The 24542-nt window shown below is 40.4% G+C and overlaps 1 protein-coding gene across 1 annotated transcript in view; it reads right to left on the reverse strand.

Moving 5' to 3' along the window:
- Nucleotides 1-3312: 3312 nt before the first annotated feature.
- The window catches only part of LOC311516760 (uncharacterized protein), a gene marked incomplete at its 3' end in the record, with an annotated part of 138910 nt that continues 117680 nt past the window's right edge, over nt 3313-24542 (reverse strand). The window contains exon 3 of the mRNA XM_084621100.1: nt 3313-3494. Within this exon, the coding sequence (XP_084477226.1) occupies nt 3313-3494 (182 nt within the window). The remainder of the gene's footprint in view (nt 3495-24542) is intronic.

Genomic DNA, 24542 nt, shown 5'->3' on the forward strand with positions numbered 1-24542 from the left:
GCAGTTCCTATGATAGCTGGAATACAAATGACAGAATCAGTCTGTTTTTACTAAATACTGTATTACAAAACTGAGCTGAACTTTGACTCTCTTAAAGGCCCAGGTTCACCCTGCAACAGAGATTTGGCCAGTGTATATACTATCATTTCTGCTGTACATTCCTGAATAGAGGCTGGATTTTATTCCTTTATCATTTGGTCTCAACATTCTATTATAGGTTATTGTAAAAAATATTTATTAAATATTTTAAAAGCATTGTTACTTGCTGTTTTAATATATATTATGCTGAAAGAATTTTTCATTAATTGAGAAAACTGTAAAACGTACTCGTAAGTGTTACCCAGGATTATGTTGTAAAATGGAAAGCCCTGCAGACAGATGCCAGTAACTACTTTTTAATTCTGCTATGTTTGCTGCTTAGTTACATTCAGTGCACATACCGCTGAAGACCTAATTTAAGAAGAACAAAATCCTATACTGTTTTAGGTTTTCAAATTTCAAGGAGTCTGAGAGTATATCTGGAGTATAATATTAAATAGTAAACTAACCAGCTGAGAATGAAATATAAAGAAAATTGAAAACAGCAGGAAACAAAAGAATACAGCATAGAGCCTTCTGAACATGAACTGTGATAATTCTCTCAATTAGAAACTATTAAAAATCAAAAGTATGCTCCATTAGGTTAACTATAAAGTTTAAAAATAATCTTACAGAATTAAGCATCTGAACTAAAAGAACGGAGGTTGAGGTTATCTAATTAATGATGGATTTAATTCAGAAAGCTCAACCTTAACCAGTTTTTGAAAAACAATGAAATAATCAAAATGTCACGGAATCAGCATGCTGTTATCTTAAGGGTCCAATAAGCTAGCATTATATTACTAATTAAAATTATGACTGCACTCTCCAGAGGAGTGACTATTAGTTGGGTTATTAAGAAAACCCTTCAAACATTGTTAACCAAAATGGTTTGGATCTATCTCAAATCTACAGACAATATTTATAGAAGATGTAAATATTAAAAAGTGTGCCTACTGTAAATAAACCACAAATAGTTCATTGAAAACCGGTAGTCCATTTCACTAGCCCTGGGGTTCTCAACCTTTTTCTTTTGGAGGTCCCCCTCAATATTGTAGAAAAATTCCAGGGCCCAGTGGTGGTGGTGGGGGAGGGTTGAAGGACTGTCAGGGCTCAGGCCAGCTCAGCTCTGCACAGTGGGGTCCTGGGAGGGAGCGCCACCTCTATCCCCTGACTCACCTCAGCAGGCCACCCACCTGTCTGGGGCTGTGTGCTGGTGGCTACTCCCCGGTGTCTCTGACCGGCTGTGTGAGCAGTCAAAGGGGACTGGGAGCTGAGGAGCAGCCACAACCCAGGGCACCAGCAGCAGATGGGGGAATGCCATGGCTGCCCACTCCATGGCACCACCAGACAGAGGAGCAGCTTCACCACACTTCCTGGCTCTGGCTTCCCACCTAGGACCTGGCCAGAGTGCGAGGCCTGAGGGGGATTGGGGAAGAGGAGGTGGTGGAGTGGAGCTGCCCTCAGAACTTGTGCACCCTCACCTCTGTCCATGGGCTCAAGGTGTCTGCCCATGTTGGGGTTTCAGCCCCCACTCCCAGATTCAGTGTGTGTGTGGGGGGGAGCTCAGGGTTTCAGGCCTGCACCACTCCTGGCTGCAGCAGAGTGTGGGGAAGCTCAAAGTTTCAGCCCCACACTGCTCCTGGCTGGGGTCGGTGGGTAGGAGCTCAGGGCTTCAGCCCTGCGCTGCTCTGCACTTCAGCCCCGCTTGGGGCACTGGGTTTCAATGGCGGGGCTCCGCAGACCAACTGAAAGGGCTCACAGACCCCCAGTTGAGAACCATTGCAGTAGCCAATGGTTTTGTAGAATTCTAAAATGTAGGGAGCTGCTGTGAAACACTATCCCTTTCTTGTCCAAAGAGATTGGTACATGGCTCTTGACCTCATTGCTGCCTGGTTCCACATGGCTCCCCAAAACAGTCACAACTCAAATATACGGATTTCTGTACTGGAGAGAGGGGCACCTTCAATAAAATGATGCTGCCTTTTAGTCTATCCACAGCTCTGAGATATTCACAGTATGTCAGATCTAGAAAGGTCCTTACTCCTGAGGGAAATCTGCGCCACTGTGCACATGCAGAATGCATATCAAGCACAGAATTTTTTTTCTCCACAGAAAATTCATTCTGCCTGAGAAGTGCTGCAGTTCTCCCCTGCACCCACCAGAGGCCACTGTGGTGCCAGAATAGCAACGAGCTGGATGTGTTCATCACAGCACCCTGACTGCTGAGACAGGTTAGGACAGACAGAGTGGGGCTGCTGGGGAGACACACACTGGGGATCAGAAGGGCTAGTGAGGGGACAGACAGGGATACAGGCTCAGGAGCTAGTGGGATGACAGCATTGAGCAAGGGGCTGAATGGGACGTGTGCTTCAGGGCCACATGGGGACAGGGAGTAGAAGGGTTCACTGCAATAGCACAGTCAGGGAGCTCCTGCCATTGGAATACAGGAGTGAGTTTTTGGTCCTGGTGGAGGAAGGCAAAGCAGGGACCAAGGTGTCCCTCCAGGCAGCTCTGGACATGGCAGACTCTGGAGCCTACTCCATGGATTCTGCAGTGGGCATGAGGCAGAGATCGTGGCTTTAGTCTTTGTAGCTACCCTATGAGGTCCAGCAGCATTACCATGGATGGTTGGGTACTGTGCACAGTAGAAGTGGGATATACCCTTCAATTCAGTTGTTCCCCTCCTTCCCACCCTTTCTCCTCTTCCCTCTTTGGGAACCCTTCTCATGAGATTCTTCTAGCCCAGGAGGTCAGTCATGCCTAAGGACAGGAACAGTGGAGGAGGTTCCACCAGACCTAGGGGGCCGGGGGTTCTACACACGTTACTTTCTAATTGCAAAGCGCAACAGTGACCTCAGACCGATGTTGGATCTTCAAAACCTCAAGAGATTCATGAAGAAACTGAAGCTTTGCATGATCTCCTTGCCCTCCATTATCCCCTTGCTGGATCCAGGGGACTGTTATGCCACCCTCGATTTAAAGGACATGTATTTCCATATTGTTATCTTTCAGGGTCAGAGAATATACCTACAACTTGTGGTAAGCCATAGACATTATCAGTTTATGGTACTCCCTTTCTGACTGTCAGCAGCCCCATGGGTGCTGAAGTGCATGGCAGTCTTGGCAGCCTTCCTGAGGAGGCAAGGGGTGCAGGTATACCCCTAACTGGATGTCTAGCTGATCAGAGGTTAGTCCAGGGACTAAGTGGAGGCAGATGTAAAATTAATACAGTCAACTTTCCAGGACCTGGGGCTGTTGATAAATATGCAAAAATCCACTTTTTCCCCAGTTCAGAGAATCGAATTCATAGTGGCAGTTCTCAACTCGATACAGGTCAGAGCTTTTCTCCCAGAAAGCTGGTTTAGAGATATAGAGGCACTCATAAAGATCCTGAGGGGTCACACAGCAAGAAACTGTGCAAGAAACAAGCAACACAGCAAGAAAGTGCTTGAAACTTCTGTGGTATACAGCATCATGCACCTATGTGGTGCAGCATGCAAGACTATGATTAAGGCCTCTCCAATCTTGGCTAGTGTTGGTATACTTACCAGGTAGGCATCATAGGACAAGGTGGTCTCACTTCCTCCATCAGTGATTTCCACTCCTTTCCGGTGCCTGAACCCAGAGACAGTGTACACAGGCACCCCCTTCTCAAGACCCATGCCTTCAATGTCCCTGGTCACAGATGCCTCGGAGATGGGCAGGGGAGCCCACTTGCGGACCCTCAGGACTCAAGGCCACTGGTCCCTGGAGGAACTTGAGTTACACATCAATGTGAGAGAATTGAGGGTGGTATGCCTGGCCTGCAAAGTGTTCCAGCCTCACCTTGAGGGCAACTGTGTGTTGGTCCTCACAGATAATACAACAGCAATGTTTTACATAAACAAGCAGGATGAAGAACAACAGTAACGAAGATTAGTCACCATTTTTTAAAAAGGAACAAAGAATGGAATGATTAAAACTGCATCCATGCAATTTGAAATATTAGTTGTAGAATATTTGGTATATTTAAAAAGTTCCCTCTTAGTAGAGAATGGTATAAATATCAAAGTGCACCAAGACAGAGAGGAGTTTATTTATTTTTTTGGATGTCATGTGAGGAGTGGAACACACTGTCATTGGAAAAACTCCACAATCTACCATTTCCATGGTAAAGGGTACTATGGTCAATGAATTAGATCTAACTGTAATCATAACTTGTTGGTTAGAAGTATATTTACTTCAAGAAACCAGTCCTTCTTGTAGTGCATTGTTGGGATGGTGCTGAATTATTATGAATTACTGTGGCTGATATGAATAAGTGTGATAAGCATGAGTTTAGTATGGCTTGGTACGTCTGAATTTGCTAGAGGATTCTAGGAGTTAGGATTCTCTTAGCATTAGATAGATGGTGTGGAAATGTACTGAAAGTGCTGAGATAAAAGCTCTATTTACATGTATGCTTCAACATCAAACTTTGGAATATATCAGCCGGGGGGCCAGCTCACCAAATTAAAGACATAAAAACAGGAGATGAGTGGGCTTGGTACAGGCTGACCTGGGTCAAAATGACCCCTCTGCATGTCATCACACTAAGAGCTCAAGTGAATGATTGACAAGAGGGTAAACGTTGATTGAGCTTTGGTATGTGTCCATTTTGTAACTCCCCTTCTAAAATATTAATTAGAGAAAACCAGTAATGAAATGCCCACAGGGCAGATTTCTGGGATATGTGACTCCTTTAAGAACAAAAGGTATAAATGCTAAGCAGAGTAAATTAGTTACTTAGTTCCCCAATTAACATCTGAATAGGTCCATGATGCTGTGAGACAGAAGGCCTCGGGGTAACCAGTACCCTGCTATGAGGGACTTTTGTGGGACTTCTGAAGCAGAAGGCCTTGAGGTAACCTAGACCCTGCTCCGGGGGACATTTGACAGACTAAGTACCTGAGAGATGAAAGAAGATAAGAAAAGAAGTCTCCAGCTAAACTGGTAGTTATATCTGCTTTGTTTGCCAATCAGGATACTATGTAAGACCAACATAGTTACTGAGGGTTTATGCTTGGGGAATTGAGCCTTATTAGGGAGATGTATATTATATCATCTTTACTGCTTGTGTGATTCTTTCTCAAATAAATTACTATGCATTAAGCATTTGTTTTCTGAATTTTCACTGGTACCAGTAATAATCCACCCAGCAATGGGCCATTAAACATCTGTTTCAACATACATCTCTACTTTACTGGTTTCCAAAAAAGGTCCCAGACCCTGAAACAAGTTATTGGACCCCACCAATAAATCAAACACTAATTATGTGTAGTACTAAAAGACCTCAAGAACCTACACCTACAGAACCCAATTCTTCCCCTATCACCTTAAAATGAACAGTTCCATAACCACTATATTATTATATAAATACCAAAATATTTACCCATTACACAATCATGCCCATTTTAGATCCATTTCACTCTTGGGATGGTCACCAATTACCACTGGAACTTTAAATAAAATGCTTCATCCTATTGTATGGATCAGTGCAATAAAAATTATTTGTGTAATATCTGTACAATATTGTATTATGTATTATTGTATTGTATTATTAATTAATAATTAATGTATTATTATTATTATTATTATTATTTATTAATATGTTGCTGGTCCAAAAGAATTTTATCCAAAATACAAATCACCCAAAGATGAGTAGAAATTGAAAACAGTCTGTTAAAAATTTTATAGTCAGTTCAAGAAAAGTTGGAAATTGAAGGCAAACTTATTATAAATGATTAAATCTGTAAACTAATGTACGTAACAGTTTTTTGTGTTAAAGCTTAAAAAATAATGCAAACACTAATTTAATCATTATAGAAATATTACACATATTAAAGTTCAATGTAAGCAATTTTAAATTTATTCGTAATGTTTGTTAAAACTTATGTTTACTCAGATGGTACATTTTTAGATTAGGTTTAGATAAATAAGTGTTAAGTTATCATTTATGTTATGTAATGTAATTGTTACAAGCTTATGGTAGTTGTGGCTCAATTTTGGCTAAATTGAGGACACCTGTCATAAAAATCATCAGGGGCATATACACAGGGCTGTGATTACTGTTTGCCACCCCACCAATAAAAGTGAAGAGATTTTAAAGGAAAATTTACATTTTGCATATGGTAATACTAATGCTTAAAATCTTGGTGGTAGTGAGATGCTTATTTTAGTATGCAGCGTATGGAGACTTAGAATTTTTAAAAATAAAGCTAAAATGGTTATATCATCCTAGTGAGGCAGAATCAGGGGTAGTAAGGTATTGTGCCAACAAGCAAAAATTCATGCTCTCTCCTAAATAGGAGCCTTGATCCAATGTTGTGAGAGACCAAACACCCACTGAATTGACTAGTAGGTGAAGGCCAGATAATAGATATTATCAAACCCTCAAGGAGGGAAGTATTATTAGAGAAATTTTCCAGTCTCTCCTTTGTATTTCTGATCTCTATTCTGCATAAGCAAAAAACACTCCATACTGAGATGAATGCTGCAGACTGTGAACATACTCAGTGAAAATTTAGGATTTCTAAAATGGTGCCCTGGCAAAGAGCCAAGTATACGTGTGCGTGGATCATCAGAAACATCGCTCTGAGGTAAATGACAGCAGTGAGCATGGGCAAGATTGGTGGCTACTGAGCATGTGCAATAAGGGAGGTCAGTTAACTGAGCAGCTAGCAACTAGTCAGAGCCTACTGATACTGGTCACAACTTGTTTTAAAGGTCAGAGCTGTCAATCAAAAGTAATGGTTAATACTGGGCATGTGCAAGTGAAGTAATTGTTGCTAAGAATAGAAAGGTATATAAGAAGGGAGCTACAATGTAGTATAAAAGGCCAGCTGCCAGCAGGTAGTTTCGAAGGCCAGAGTCAGAGCCTTAGAGAGAGAGACAATCAGAAACAGACAAAAAGCCAGAAAAAGGAGCCAAAGAAAAGTGCTGCAGAGAAAGAGAAGAAAATTGGAGCAGAGCAAAGCTGCCTGACCAGGAACTGAACAGCAACAGCAACCAGAGAATTTATAAAGCACCAATATTGATTTTTAAAGAAACATCAACAGATTTATAAAGTAAGCCTGTTATTCTTTTAACTGTAGAATACTATAAGTGTACTAAAGGATAGTATACAGGGTTAGCATGTCCGAGTATACATTTATAAGAATGTATACAATTCTGTTATTAATTGAAATGCATCTGTGTAAACTTTAAAGCACTTTAAGAACTGCTGTAAGCTATTTGTTACAAAGTGGCCACTTGTAATAAATCACTTCACTTAGAATCATTTAAACTATATGCTATTGTAGTTTGAATGCTCTTTAATTTGCAATAAAGGACTTTTTATCTCAGGGATTTTGTGCCTAGTTTAGGATTTTTAGATCATACTGTAGTAGGGATTATTAATTACAACAATAAATGACACTTTGTTTTGGAAAGAATACTGCCTGTGTCAATTATTTTATCAGAAGATTATATCTGTGTCCTTTAGTGTTTCCTTAACAACCCTGAAAACTTTTACCTTGGGAAGAACAGATTAAGGGGGTAATAGGCAGGTTATTATAGCAGTGTCCGAAATCCATTTTTCAGGGTAAAACCACCATTGGAAGCTGCAGGTCACATGATATTTCTGAGCCTGTGCAGCCAAAAGAAGGGGAAAGGTCAGCTAAGCTTGCAAAGTAGAGGAAAGGTCAGTTGAGGTAAACTGATGGGAAGTGTTTTTGGGATGGTATCCCATGGCTACAGGATTCTTGAAGGTAATTTTACATCCTATTATAATAATCTTGTCATTTCAAATTATAATGGCAATTATGCTTATTATTTTGGTGTGCTGGATCAAATGAAACTTCAGGAAGCTAAAGCATATGCAGTTCCTCAGGCACACAGGCAAGTGTGACAAAAGTGAGAATCAAAAGTGGTGAGGAATTGTGCCAGTATGAAGAAATATTGGCTCGGTTTCCTAAAAAGGAAAGCCTTGAGACAACACTGGACAAGACCACATACTTATTGGACTCACAAAATTATGAAATGCTAGATTTATAAACAAGTTTACAAACCCAGCAAGGCGGGGAATTTTAACCAGAGATTTTGCTTTTAGCTGTTTTGAAAAACCTTGCAGCACCTTAATAGAGACGGGTAGAGAAAAACTGGAAAAAGGAGGTTAAATATCACAAAAATTGATATAATTAAGGTGGTGACAGTATCAGGACACTCTGCCATGCAGAAACAGTAGTTAGTTTTAAAATTAAAGTTTTAGATAAATAGTAATTAGTGATCATTTAACGTTAGAAATCAAAAATGACAGATGCAATAATCCTCTATGAAAGACACAGGGCTAGGGTGTGGAAAGTTCCAGCAACTCATAGGGAGGAGCTTTGCTATCTAAAATAGATCAGAGGGAGGAGCTCTACCCAAGATGGCATCAGGGGGAGGAGCTTTACTATGTAAAAAGAGGGTGACAACAGGGTGCGGAGCTAGAGGATCTAGAAGCTGATTGGCTGAGATGAGCTGACCTTGAGAGAGCGATCAGTATGTAAGTGCGACAGCTAGTAGGCTTTAGTGTGGGTGTGTGAAACCAGGCAGATAAGATCAAGCAGCAACTACCTGAAGAAGCAGCTATCTGGAAGCAGCAGCAGAAGCTCCTGAGACAGCAGCTAGAAGCTTCCAGAAGCATCGGCATTAGGACACAGCAGCGCGGGAAGCCTCTAAGGCAGACAGCCTGAGGGAGATGGTGGCAGCAGCTTTAACCACCACTACCGCGACAGATCTTTCAGGGCAAACAGCATCCTCGACTCCATGGAGACAGCACCAGCCGTCATCTCCGGTGCCAACCCCTCCCAATGGACAGAACAGAAAGACTCCTGAGACAAGTCAGAGGGATCTGAGAAGAAAGAATGTAAGTCTGAATTTGCCTGTAAATCTGATCTCCTGTTAGAGGATGTCTGGGTGTACCTGTCAATAAAGCTGGATGCCTGTCTTTGAGTAGATCCACCCCACCCATCCTGCGACCAGCTGATCACCACTCACAGGATGTTAGTGTTAAGCAAATGATTTCATTAAATCTATAACACTGTAATGGTCTTTTTTACGTGTGTGTAAAGGTCATGCATACTACATTATACTACATAATGGTATCAGATTATAACATTAACACTAAGGCCTTTGTGTATGCAGCATCTCTATATGCTTATTAAAGTGTAACTGTATGGTCTGTGTATTCTGTTTTGTTTTGTTTTTATTTTGCTGAACTGCTTTATTATATAATTTTTAAATGTAACTCTACTGTGTTTTACTATGTTTTATGTATTTTTTCTTGCTTTATTAGATACATTGTAACTATTTATTTCTTTTAAATAAATTGTTTTTGAAGAATTACTGCTTGTGTATCCATCCTTGAGCAGAAGGCTGTATCTGTATCCTTCCAAGGATAGCAGGATTAGCCTGCTTTGGGAAGTCCTTTGCGGGTCAGAGACAAACCCCCTGGTAATACCCTGGCAATTTCTCTAGGTGATCCACTACCTTATTACCCATTTGGACAGAATAAGTTGCATAATCATAGGCAAACCATTATTGGATTGTCTGAGGTCCAAATTTTGGGGTAACACTAGGACACTTGTAAAATGCAGCTTGGGACAAACATTGTGCTTTGCTGTACTTGTATTTGTTCAGTGAGATAATATCTGGAAATCATGTTCACCTACCAATGAATGCGAGGAGGAGCAATCTGACTAATTCTCATAAATGGATAGTGTTAATATCCTTGCATCTAATACCTCCAAAAGTAAACCCGCATATTTACCACTAATAAAATCCCCCAGCAAACATATGTAAGGAAGTGAAAATAATTTACAACTAAATGGCTTCATCCTTTGCACTAATAAGTTTTGTATTAAGTTTTTTGAATTATTTTCATCCCCTGTGCATAAATCTCGTTTACAAGTAACGATGCAGCAGTTTACAGTGCTAACTATGACAGAGTTGACGGTTGTTGTAATGCAATCAAAATTTTTCACATATTAATAAAAAAACAAAAAGAGTGGTGTGTCATGAGGAGACAGATGTGATAACAAATGGCAGCCTAAAGGCTGTGATTTAATACGTTCCAGCCTGGGAAATGTAATAAATTAACTCACACAAAGTGAAAGATAGCTACCATTGTATAGATAGTCATAGATCTGAGATTAAACATTGAATGTGTTTTGCATTTGAAAGAGTTCCCTTTCTTTTGTGAGGAAGACAAATTGACAATAGCAATTCTAAAGGTTGAGATCTGAGGGCTATTAGCAAGCTATTTCATGTAGTAACATACAGATAATTTTTGAACCCATGAGGCAAAAACTTTGCAGTAATAAACAGAGACATAATTCCTTCAAGAGGCAGAGTTCTTTAGAAGACAATGCTCCCTTTGCCAAAGAAATGTTTATTCCAGAAGGAAAAGCTACATAAGTGAGGTACAAGGCATCTACATATATCAAAATCTCTAGAACTACCCACCACTTTGAGATTTAAAGGCCATGAAAAATTCCCAAAATCATATCTGGACTACACGGTAGCAGGTTAAAATGAAAGCACAATAGCAGACATTTTGGAATGCCATGGTGGACATACTGGAGAAAGTTAAACATTTGAATGATGTGTTCAGCCTACAATTATCTGAAAGTTTTTTTATTTGAAATGATGCTAATAAGAAATCTTACCAAAGTGCCATTTACTGGTCTGAAATATATTCACTACTAGTACATTTTACTGTGTTTTGAGGGAATGTGTAAGTATCAGTATTGCCCCCCCACCCAAAAAAAAAAAGCCTAACACAATCATCCAAAGCCAAAGACTTTGTGGTGGCAGGGGAAACTACCCAGGCATTTGTTGTGGGGAATAATACAGCAGGGCACAGATTATCCAGCAAGTTCTTAACAAGTTCTTGGAATGTATTGGAGACAACTTTTTATTGCAAAAGATGGAGGAAGCAACTAGGGGAGAGCTGTTTTAGATTTGATTCTGACAAACAAGGAAGAACTGGTTGAGAATTTGAAGGTGGAGGGGTGAAAGTAATCATGACATGATAGAGTTCATGATTCTAAGGAATGGTAGGAGGAAAAACAGCAGAATAAAAACAACAAACTTTAAGGTAGACTTTAGGCATCTTAGAGAATTAGTTGATAAGATTCTGCGGGAAGGAAGTTTAAGGGGAAAAAGAGTTCAGGAGAGTTGGCAGTTTTTTAAAGAAACATTATTAAGGACACAAGAGCAAACTACCCCAATGCACAGGTTAGAGAAGAAGTATGGTAAGAGACCACCCTGGCTTAACTAGGAGATCTTCAACAACCTGAAACTCAAAAATGAGTTGTACAAAAACTGAAAACTAGGTCAAATTACAAAGGATGAATATTAAAAAATAACACTGACAACTCCACTCTATCCTTTAAGCACATCACTAAAAGCATCACTTTATCACCATTAGCTGAAAATAGGGGGAAAAGTAAATTAAATTGGCAGGATATAGGGTGGCGACAGCAGACCAAAACATTACGATAAATAAACTAACACAGGAAATGTGGACATGCACACTGAAAGAATGAGGTGATTGTTTACAGTTTGGTATGTATGGAATGTTAGCATGCATCCACGTAAAAGTGGAACACACTCAGCATAAAAATGGGCTTGTGGTCACTCACATACTGAAAAGTACGTCCATCACGCATGCTCAGTATGAACATAGGCTAAAGGTAACAGACCATAATATTTGGTTACAGACCATAATTCTAAACAGACAATAATATTCAGTACAGATCATAATATCCAAAAGAGGTTAACAATGACTCAGCAGTTATGGTAACAACAACTGATTGGAAAATAAGTGAAGGATTAAATAGTAGCCAAGTATGATGGGGCAGCTGCCCCTAACTGGCAGAAAAGGAGTTAAAAGCAGCCCTAGGAAGATTGCACTGGAGTCAGCCAATCAGAGAAGCACTGAAGGGAGCAGCCAATCAGGGCCAAGCAGGTCCATATAGAAAGGGAGCTGCAGGGCAGAGGAGTTCAGTTCTCTGCTGGAAGCCCAGGGAGGAAAGACTATGTCTCTGGAAGACTGAGAGAACTGCAATCACCCTGGACAGAGCAGTGCTGCGAGCAGGGACCGGGGAAGTGAGAGACAGCTCCTGGCTGGCTGCTGGGGTTGCAGGCTGAGGCGAGGGCAAAGAGGATACTGAAGCAAAGAGAAAGTGGCCAGAAAATTTGGTGCAGTTGACACTAAGGGAAATGACTGAACAGAGGTCTGCAGTTCCCCCAGAAGGGGGGACCACAAGTATGGCATGGCTGGAGGGCTGTGTCATTGAAGATGACACTGTGGTCCTTGGAAAGACACAGGTCCAATAGCAGGAGTGATGGTGGCAAGGCACCACCCAAAGAGGGTGTGTTAACTTGCAAATCTAATTCCCAAAGCAGCCAGCAGGAGGTGCCACAGTGGTGAGTGAATCCCATAAAATGCTTGGAATGCAAGCATGCTCACAAAGGGTCTGGTGGCTGGCAAAACTGTATAAAAGACAGACAGTCAGCAGGCAAAGATTTAGAAGTCAGGAGCAGGAGAAGGAGGTTGTTAAAGAGTCATTGGGAAGGTGTTAGGAAGGAGTTTGAAGAGAAAGAAAGAGAAGCAGCAGCAGCCACAAGGTGAAGAGCAGCAGCACCAGCTGCTGGCACAGAGCAGAAAAAGGACCCTGACAAAGCAGAGGGAGAGAAGCCATAGGAAACAGTACGCTTGCCGATAAATGGTTGTATGTTAGTGTGTATACACTTGTAAGTTAATAAAGATATGTATGGATGTATGTTATATTAATCTACATGCATAAAGTTTAAAGTATATGTATAAAGATTGCTGTCAGCCAGCTGCAGGAGATTGATTACCACATGCAGAGTGCAGTCATTTAGTATGGCTCTAACCATATGTCATTGTGGTTCATGTGTTTTAGCCTGTACTCAAGGATTGTGTTAATAAAAGGGATTTACGTTTAGATTATTATATCAGAAATTACTATTTGCACCAAAATAAAGAGGCACCTTGTTTTGGAAAAGTACTATCTGTTTCAATCATTTCAATTAGAAGGCTATATCTGTGTCCTCTTGGGGTAACCATTCCAAACTGTTGTGGGAAATTTCCAAAAGGGGAAACCCTGGTAAATCCAAGATTACTTGCCCACCATGGGAACCCTTACCTGACAGAAACAGATTAGCGGACAAGTACACTCTCTTAACGGGACTCTTGGCAAACCCAGGAGGGGGCAATAGATGAGTTATTCTGGGGGTACCCTAAATCTGTTTTTGAGGTAACAACACAAGCAGGTGGGGACAAAATTAGAAAGGCCAAAACACAAACAAGACTAAAATTGTTAGGGACATGAAGGGTGACAAGAAAACATTTTACAAATACATTAGAAGCAGGAGAAAAGCCAAGGACAGGGTAGGCCCTTTACTAAATGCGGAGACAATGGAAATAACAAAAAGTGTTAAATGCCTTTATTTCAGTTTTCACCAAAAAGGTTAGCAGTGATTGGCCAACTAACAAAGTGAACATTAGTGTAAAGGGGTAGTATTTGAGGCTAAAATAGGGAAAGAACAAGTCAAGAATTAGACAAGGTAAATGTCTTAAAGTTGGCAGGGCCTGGCCAAATACAAACTAGAATACTTAACAAACTGGCTAAAGAGATCTTTGAGCCATTAACAATTACCTCTGAGAACTTGTGGAGGATGGGAGAGATCCCAGAGGACTCGAAAAAGGTACTATATTTGCCAATCTTTAAAAAAGGGAATAACGACAACTCAGAGAATTACAGACCAGTCATTTTAACTTCATTACCCGGAAAGATAATGGAGCAAACAATCAGTTTCTAAGCACCCAGAAGATAATAAAGTGATAAGTAACAGTCAACATGGATTTGTCAAGAACAAATCATATCAAACCACCCTAATATCCTTCTTTTACAGGGTAACAGGCATTGTAGATAAAGAGGAAAGCAGCAGCTATGATATATCTCAACTTTAGTAAGACTTCTGATACTGTCTCATATGGCCTTCTCATAAACAAACTAGGAAAACATACCCTAGACAAATCTGCTATAAGGTGGGTGCACAAGAGGTTGGAAAACTATACTCACAGAATAGTTATCAATGGTCCATAGTCAAGCTGGAAAGTCATATCAAGTGGGGTCCCACAGGGATCTGCCCTAGGTCCAGTTCTATTTAACAGCTTCATAAATGCTTTGGATAATGACATAGGAATTATGCTTCAATCCAAGAATGGTGTTACTGTCCAATCACACTTTTCAGCCTTACTTACTAATTAGATAAAACAGGAGTTGCTTCAGATACTTCTTCTGATGTAATACACACTTCTACTTTGGAAACATCAGCTGGTTGGTTTTTTTTAAATGTCACAATGTAAAGTATTGGGCTAATCTTATAAACATTTCAGATTCCTGAGAAACATGAAGTTGTTTCCAAAACGCTGCAATTTGTTGATCCCTAATAGTTTTTAAATCACATGTACACTGATACACTTCCTGATATATTTGGAAAATCCCCATATTTCTGATGTATATATTAATTTTGTTTGTTTAATAGAATCAGACCATCCCCTTGCACTGAGGCAGGAACAAGTACATGGAGACCATTCCTGAAAGCTGTTTGTCTAACTTGTTCTTTAAAACCTCTAATGACAGGGATTCCACAACCTCCCTTAGTACATTTTATGGTTAAAAAGCTTCTCCTAATGTCTAACCTTAATCTCGCTTGCTACAGATGAAGCCATTAGTTCCTGTCCTAACTTCAGTGGACAGAGAGAACAATTAATCACCATCCTCTTTATAATAGCCCTTAACATATTTGAAGAGTATCAGATCCCCTGCTCAGTTTTCTTTTGCTCCTCCCCCCTCTGCAAGTAATTTATGCAAACTAGAAAGATTTTTTCAAGATTTTTGCTTACTCCAATTAATTTTTTTTTAATAGGATTTCCATAAATACTTCACTCAGATATCCCTTCATGATTTCCTCTCAGAACTTCTGGTGACCATACCTATTATATGTTTTTGAAATGTAGTTCGTGTAAAGATGCATCACAATAACAATGTTTTATTGAAGAAATCTTCTCCTAAACTTCTATGGCACCATATTAACAATTTTTTAAAAATAAAAAAGCTTTCAAGCTCTATATTTTCACCCATTTAACTGCTACTCCAGAGGCATCTTTGCACCTTCTTTTCATACTGTCCCATATGTTTGGAATTGCATTTCAATATTCGAGTACAACTTTTAAAGAACAGGAGTACTTGTGGCACCTTAGAGACTAACAAATTTATTTGAGCATAAGCTTTCAGGGGTTACAGTCCACTTCATCAGATGCATAGAATGGAACATATAGTAAGAAGATATATATACATACAGAGAACATGAAAAGGTGGAAGTTGCCATACCAACTGTAAGAGGCTAATTAATTAAGATGAGCTATTATCAGCAGGAGAAAAAAAACCTTTTGTAGTGATAATCAAGATGGCTCATTTCAGACAGTTGACAAGAAAGTGTGAGGATACTTAACATGGAGAAATATATTCAATTTGTGTAATGACCCAGCCACTCCCAGTCTCTATTCAAGCTCAAGTTGAAGGTATCTAGTTTGCAAATTAATTCCAGTTCAGCAGTTTCTCAATGGAGTCTGTTTTTGAAGCTTTTTCTGTTGCAAAATTGCCACCTTTAAGTCTGTTACTGAGTGACCAGAGGGGTTGAAGTGTTCTCCTACTCGTTTTTGAATGTTATGATTCCTGATGTCAGATTTGTGTCCATTTATTCTTTTGTGTAGAGATTGTCCAGTTTGGCCAATGTACATGGCAGACAGACTCCAACGAGAAACTGCTGAACTGGAATTAATTGGAGAGCCTGATGAAGCTCCAGCCTGCCTTGGGTGTGCTGGGCTGTGCACCGCCAGGATTTCCTGTGATAAGTACAGTAGTTAAAGACTCTTTGCCCTCCCTCCATTAGTTTCTACTTAACCCGTTTCAGGATTTGGGAACAGAGTGGAATGGATTCTCTTTGGCCTGATAACTGGCCTCTGGAGGTGGGAGGTGCTAGAGGGTCCAGGGGAAGGTGGGAAAAAACCTGATTGTGTGCTAGGTATCCTAAAATTCGGGGTCATTTTTCAAATTGCAGCGCATCAGTCCAAAGTACTTTGTATAAAAATGCTCTCCTAGAAATGAGTGCAAAATGAACCATCAAACAAGGAAACTCCTGCTTTCACTATTGAAAATTTTATTGAGGGGATAGGTCATTGCTTCACTCCTTTAAGAGCTATTTGTAATATGTAATAGACATGCAGTGTATTTTCTAGGTGGTGATGAGCAGTTCCTCCTCTACCCCTAAAGCAATTACTTGAAGCCATCAGGCATGAGATTTAATTACACTTGTGTTAGGTTGCAGAAATTAGAAATCTTAACTTTGTCCAGGAAATCGTTCAGGTCTTCATTACATATAATACTAGTGAAGACAGCAAACCTGTGTACGTGTTATATTTGCGGTACTATGCATATGTAACTTTTCTAAATATGTTTTCTTTGTTTTTAAATAAATCAATGTGAACAAGATCTAAATGAAATAAATTCCAGTGAGTGTTTTTTTTTCTTTGCTTCTGTCTATAGTGTTGTATATTGAGGACTATAATGTTATTTTATTTTAAAGGTGTTATATGTTTTCATATGTTAATTGGCCATTATGCCAAGTATCAACAAGAAGCATCAATTTGAATTACCTGCCTGTGAAATACTTTCTTAATATCGGAGAAGAAATGAAGGGGGCTACATACAGTTCTTGCTATCATTTACTGTGAATTAGTATGAATGGGGTTAATAGTAATATGGCATCTTGTATAATTCTCTTAATTCATACTAATTCTGTTATTCCCTACCCTTCAGCCTTTGACAGTGTTTAGTCCCATACTGAACTAAATCAAACGGGGGGAGGGAGGGAACAGATCTTGTTGCTTTTCAAATTAAAATGTTGCATTTATAATTACCTTTACTAGAAAAACAAAGCTCAAAAATTAATTATGCTTTCTGTAGGGAAAAATATTTACAACACGTCTTCAGTCAAAACCTCTTCTTCAGATAAGAGTAAAACTGTCATTTCCCCCACTGTTCTCTGCTATTGAGTTGGTAATAAAAGTCACTGATACTGATAGTCACTTCAGTACCTGCTTCTATGTCATCTTAAGTTATTGTCAACAAACACGTAAATGAACATGATGTGACAGGGACAAATCAGAATCGTTTCTATAAAGGAAAATCATGGCCTTCAAATCCACTAGAATTCTCTATTTATGTCAATAAAATACTAGATAAAGGATATAATTTGATCTTCCTAAAAGTCTGATACAGTCCCTCACAAGAGGTGGCTATGGAAGTAAAGGATTTGTCTATGCAAACAATTAGCCCCATGGCAAGCTGGCATGTGAATCTAGCCCACCGAGCCTGATTCCGTCGAGCTGAATGGGTACACCCTGTAGATGTGCATAAACAGTTTGTTGGAGCGCTTTGACATAGTCCCTTTTGAAACAGGACTAGATCAAAGCACGTTAGTGGGCTGTTAATGCACATAAGTGGAGTGCACACAAACAATTAGCTCACAGCTGGTTAGTGTGGGCTAGATTCACACCCCAGCTTCCTGTGAACTAGATGTTCTTGTGGACAAACCCTAGGTAATCCTGCAGTGAGAACATGGCCAGAGGGTATCCGAGGTATGGGAAGACTCTGCCTTCCTAAACAGCCTGATGTCCCCCCGCCCGTGCTCCACCCCCAGGCCCCATCGTGTCTGCTGTTCCCTTTGTGCCAGAGGCTGGGGCAGTCAGGCTGGGGTCCACACCATGCTACCCGTCCTCCCGGTGCTTTGGCCGTGCCGCCTGCTCAACACTGGGGCTGGCAGCTCGGGGCGAGGGTGGGAGGGAGGTAGCTGGATGGGGGTTGGGCCAGGCAGCCCCAGCCCCTGTGGCCCGGAGAGGCTGGGGCATTCTGGCTGGGGGTTGGGTGGCACAGCCCGGGGAGGCTGGGGCCATGCTGCCCGGCACTCTGTGCGGGAGAGGGGGCTGGGCACGCTAGCCTGGGGCAGGGGCCAGTGGCCACAGTTGGGGCACTGGGCTCCTGTGAGTCCACAAGGGGCTGGGCCTTGGGCAGGAGGGGTGGAGCTGGGGGGCTAGTCTCCCCAAGCCAGGGGTTCACCCACCGCCCATGAGTGAGAACTAAAATTATGATTTACAGATTAAAAACTGATTAAGAGGCAACATACAAAGACTAAGAATAATTGAACAATTTTGGAAATGGCAAAAAGTTAACAGTTGGGTGTTCCTTCTTTCCTAGGGCTAGTGTTACTTAATATAATTATTAATGATCTGGAAAAGGGGATAAAAATGAGGCTGCAACATTTTCACATGACTTTGTCATAAATATAAAGGGAAGGGTAACTCCCTTTAAAATCCCTCCTGGCCAGAGGAAAAATCCTCTCACCTGTAAAGGGTTAAGAAGCTAAAGGTAACCTCGTTGGCACCTGACCAAAATGACCAATGAGGAGAGAAGATACTTTCAAAAACTGGGAGGAGGGAGAAAAAACAAAGGGTCTGTGTCTGTCTGTATGCTGCTTTTGCCGGGGATAAACCAGGAATGGAGTCTTAGAACTTTTAGTAAGTAATCTAGCTAGGTATGTGTTAGATTAAGATTTCTTTAAATGGCTGAGAAAAGAACTGTGCTGAATAGAATGACTATTCCTGTCTGTGTGTCTTTTTTGTAACTTAAGGTTTTGCCTAGAGGGATTCTCTATGTTTTGAATCTAATTACCCTGTAAGGTATCTACCATCCTGATTTTACAGAGGTGATTCCTTTACTTCTATTAAAAGTCTTCTTGTAAGAAAACTGAATGCTTTTTCATTGTTCTAAGATCCAAGGGTTTGGGTCTGTGGTCACCTATGCAAATTGGTGAGGATTTTTACCAAACCTTCCCCAGGAAGTGGGGTGCAAGGGTTAGGTGGATTTTTGGGGGAAAGACGTGTCCAAACTAAGTTGCCCAGTAAACCCAGTTAAAGTTTGGTGGTGGCAGTGGAAATTCCAAGGGCAAAGGGTAAAATTAATTTGTACCTTGGGGACGTTTTAACCTAAACTGGTAAGAATAAGCTTAGGAGGTTTTCATGCAGGTCCCCACATCTGTACCCTAGAGTTCAGTGTGGGGGAGGAACCTTGACAGACTTATTTAAAAGAGTCAAGACTGAGGAACTTCAGTGGGATCTAAAAAAGGTGAACAGGCAACAGGATGTCAGGTAACGTTCAGTGTTGGCAAATGCACATTGGAAAGAATAATCTGAATTATTTATACATGTTTCTCAGTTCTAAACTAATTGTAACCAACCATGGAATCATGATTGTAACTAATCATGTTTGCCAGAAGCGGGGAATGGGCAACATAGGATGGCTCACTTGATGGTTACCTGTTCTGTTCATTCCCTCTGGGGCACCTGGCATTGGCCACTGTTGGAAGACAGGATACTGGGCTAGATGAACCTTTGATCTGACCCAGTATGGCGGTTCTTACGGAAAAGGCCTAGGTCACTGTATTAACTTAAAGCCAGTGGGTGTCAGCGATCAATACAGAAAAAAATAAGATGTAGAAAGATATTCTGGTCATTTCATCTTAAAAAATTATAACTGACATAGAAGAGATTTGAAGACTGGGAAGAAAAGTGATTAGAGGCCTGGGAAGGAGCATTTTTTGAAAAGATGGGGCTGTTTTACTTTATAGGGAGAAATAGAAATAATAGAGGTATATATACATCAGAGAATAGACTAGAATAGAAGAAAATAAATTGGGTGTTCCTATTAACTCTTTGATAAGAGGTCATCTAATAAAATTGGCAAAAATATAAATCTGATAAAAATAAATATTTTTATATCGTATATAGTTAACCTGTGTACTTATTAGTACAATGCAACACTGAGGCTGAGTTTAGCAAGACTGTAAAAGGACTACATGTTTATGTGGCTAATGTAAAAAACATGCAGTTACACCTATGTGTGAATCTCTATCCTATCTATATGAGCAAATTATCTGCCATTGTTTAAAAACATAAGCTAATCACTAACTTCCTTAGTTTAGGAAGAAACTTCTGTGAACATGTTAATCTATAAATGTTTGTTATGAGGACTCTTGAATCTTCCTGTGGAGAATCTGATACCACTGTTGGAGACAAGGTACAAGGAGTAAATTGAACACCGATCTGACCTGTTATGACAACTAAATGAAAGCCCCATCAGGTCACGGAGCAACCCTGTGATAAGTGTTGGCAGACAGGGGATCCTGAACACCACTGTTGTGGATGACCTGAGGATCTTGTCCATGCAACTGGTGAAATGGAACATAAGTAACTATGTCCCTCTGGTTGGGAAAATAAATCCTTAAATCAGATTACAGTTTGGTGCAGTGGCATAGTGCTGAGTTAGAAGAGATAATCAAAGACTCATTAAGACCTTTAACAAAGTTATGGTATAAAAATTTTAAAATTAACTTAGACTTCTTAAAAAAGAATATTAGGCTAAACGCTCAGAGTTCTTAACATATATCTGCCGGTATTTACAGTAGTCTTTGCAAATACTGGATATTAGTTATGTACTGTGTAGTAGTAGTAGTAGTAGCCTTACAAAGCATAAAAAATAGAACTGTAAATTGGAAAGTGTTTCAGACCTTATTCATATTCATGCTTAAAGTGTTTTTTTTTAAATGATTAATACAAAAACGTTCTATTTTCTGTTGATTTAGTTGCTTAATTATTTAAACTGTGCTTGTCAAAGGTAGCTGGTTTTAATTTTTGTTGCATACATTATAGTAATTGTATTCTTTAATCTTCTAGCTAAAGTGGTTTAATCATTTTAGAAAATGGAATAAAAAGAGCTCTTTGAAAGCAAAGTAGTCAACAAGAATGGAAAACTAGGAAGAAAATGTTAAAAAACCCTATTCTTCTAGTTAAAACTATATATGACAAATAGAACAACCTTTAGATAGAAAAAATAAATTATTTTAAAATGAAGGAAACTAGGAAGAAAAATATATTTGACCACATACTTTTCACCAAAATAAAAAGAAATACAATCTCATGGAAGATTAAAAACAAAGGACTACTGAGAAAATAACACAAACTGAAAAAAATGATAAAATTCAGCCATAAAAAGCAAAACAATAAAATAAAGAGCTAGTGAACAGGGGACCACAAACAGAGAAGTTTGAGGGGGGAAGAAAGAGATCCCCCTGCTGAATGAAAAGGTGGAAGTACTAATCTTAGGGTGAGTGAGTTTGGCTGTTTGTATTTTTCTTGCTCTTTCAGGTTTTTAAAGTTATAGGGTCAGTTGGGATTAAGTGTTTGGGGACTGTTTGAGCATTTGTTCCCTGAATCTTCTTTGATCAGCCTCAATCAGACTTGTGATCTCTCCCGGTGTGATTAATGAGGGGGTAGAGCTGACCTAGGAGAGAAGGCCTTAAAAGCCAAAGACTAAGCAACCACGGGGAGTTTGAGAGGGAGTTTGTAAAATCGAGTCATAATATAATCACTATGTTAGGAAGGGCTGCATTGCCAGTGCCAACATTGCTCCTGTCTTCACCTGAACTTGTATCCAGACAGAGAACCTCATCATGGATTCCTCTATCCAGCTCCTGGTGTGGATTTGCAGAGACTGTGGCCTGCATTTCCCACTGTCAGCAAGCCACGCTGGGGTGGAAGGGGAGACCATCAAGTGTAAAATGTGCCTGCTCATGGAATCTTTCAGGAATCAGGAGGGAGAGCTACTGGAGGAGGTGGCTAGGCTGAGGAGCATCTGTGTCCATGAGGAGTTCATTAGGAGTATTCATATGGAGACATCCAAAGCTGAGGAAGCTATCCAGCTAGACAGGACTGCCGTCATGCCATCGGGGGAGGAGGATATGGCTCTGTCACAAGGCTGCTGCTTACTTACTGCAATGCTCCAGCCCTACTCCCAACCCACCCACCATAGTGATGAAGAACCTTTATGCTACATTGGAAACAAGAGATGAGGAATCACCCCCAAAGGTGGTGGAGGAGAAGCCATGTACTTCAAGGCTGGGAAGATTGCAGCCACCAGTCCCAGGAGGAAACGTAGGGTAGTGGTGGTTGGTGACTCTGTTCTGAGGGTCTTATCTCCCTGATATGACATCCTGGGAGATATTCTACCTGCCAGGAGCCCGTATCCGCTACATTATGGAGGGATTGTCAAGAATCATCCAGCCCTCTGACTACTACCCCATGCTACTCATCCATGTGGGCCCTAATGATACTGCAAGGTATGACCCTGAAGAGATCAGAAGTGACTACAGGGCTCTGGGAGTAAGGGTGAAAGAGTTGGAGGCACAGGTGGTGTTCTCTTCAATCCTTCTGGTCAAGGCTAGTGTTACCCCAAAAATAGATTTTGGGACCCTGCTACAGTAACCTGCCTATTGCCCCTTTCATCTGTTCTTCCTGAGGTAAAAGTTTCCAGGGTTGTTAAGGAAACACTAAAGGACACAGATATAACCTTCTGATAAAATAATTGACACAGGCAGTATTCTTTCCAAAACAAAGTATCATTTATTGATGTAATTAATAATCGCTACTACAGTATGATCTAAAACTCCTAAACAAGACACAAAATCCCTGAGATGCAAATTAAAGAGCACTCTAACTACAATAGCATATAGTTCAAATGATGCTAAGCAAAGCGATTTGCTACAAGTGGCCAGTCTGCAACAAATTGCTGACAGCACATCTTAAATTGCTTTAAAGTTTACATAGATATATTGCAAATAATAACAGAATTTTATGCGTTCTTGTCAATGCACACACACACTAACCCTATACACTATCCTATCCTATACTTATACTAAACAATAATTAAATGAATATCAAGCTTACTCTATACATTTTTTGATGTTTCCTTTTAAAAATCACTGCTGCTGCTGTTCAGTTCCTGGTCAACCAGTTCTTCTCCCCTCCAGTTTTCTTTTGTCTCTCTGCAGCAGTTTTCCTGTGTCTCCTCTAGCTGGCTTTTAGGGTCTTCCCAAATGTCTCTCTCTTCCTCAGACTCTGACTCTGGACTCCAGAATTGTTGCTAGCCTTTTTTGGTGGATTGTAGCTCTCTCTCTTAAGATAACTTTATATTTTTAGAAGCAGTTACCTCAGTCACACATGCTCTGTCTTAACCCTTACTTCAGAATTCTGATTGACAGCTCTGACCTATACAACAAATTGTGATCGGTATAGGTGGGTTCTGACGACCTAGCTGCTCAGCTAACTGACCTCCCTCTCACTCCTTACTGCACATGCTCAGTAGCTACCAATCTTGCACATGGTCACTGTTGTCATTTACCTCAGAGCTGTGATTCTGCTGATCCACACACACATACTTGGCTCTTTGCCAGTGCACCATTTTAGAAACCCAGTCTTCTTACTGAGCATGCTCAGAGTCTGCAGCATTCATCTCAGGGTGGAGTGACTTTTTCTTATTCAAAATAAAGATTGGAGAATTTATCTTCTAATTGTAGGGGCGCGGGCAGAGACAGATGCATCCTGGAGGTGAATGCTTGGCTGCGAGGATGGTGTCACCAGGAGGGCTTCAGCTTCTTTGACCATGGGATGCTGTTCTGGGAAGAAGGACCGCTAAGCAGAGATTGGGTCCAACTATTGAGGAAGGGGAACAGCATATTTGGATACAGACTGCTAACCTAGAGGCGAGCGCTTTAAACTAGGTTTGATGGGAGCAGGTGACAAAAGCCCACAGAAAAGTCAAAAACATGGAGACTGGAAAAAAATCAGAATCGGGGTGTGGGGGGAGCATGGTGCATTATAGCTAGGATAAGGCAAAGACAAGAGAGAACTTAGGGGGGAAATCAAATCAGTATCTTACATGTCTGTGTACTAATGAGAGAAGTAGGGGAATAAGCAGAAAACTTCAAAAGCTAGTTAATAAACACAACTATGACATAGTTGGCGTCACAGAGACTTGGTGGGATAATACGTATGACTACAATATTGGTATAGAAGGGTACAGCTTGCTCAGGAGAACAGGCAGGGAAAAAAGGAAGGAGATGTTGCCTTATATATTAAAAAAATGTATACTGGACTGAGGTTGAGCTGGAAATAGAAGACAGACTTGTAGAAAGTCTCTGGATAAGGATAAAAGGGGTAAAAATAAGGGTGATGTCATGGTAGGGGGTCTACTACAGATCACCTAACCGGGGGAAGAGATGGATGAGGCTTTTTTTAAAACAGCTAACAAAATAATTCAAAACACAGGACTTGGTGGAGATGGGAGACTTCAAATACCCAGACATCTGTTGGGGAAATAATACAGAAGGGCACAGATTATCCAACATGTTCTTGAAATGTATTGGAGACAATA

The sequence above is a fragment of the Lepidochelys olivacea genome (assembly GCF_965140295.1).
Source record: "Lepidochelys olivacea isolate rLepOli2 genome assembly, chromosome: 2".
In the NCBI taxonomy this organism is placed as follows: Eukaryota; Metazoa; Chordata; order Testudines; family Cheloniidae; genus Lepidochelys; species Lepidochelys olivacea.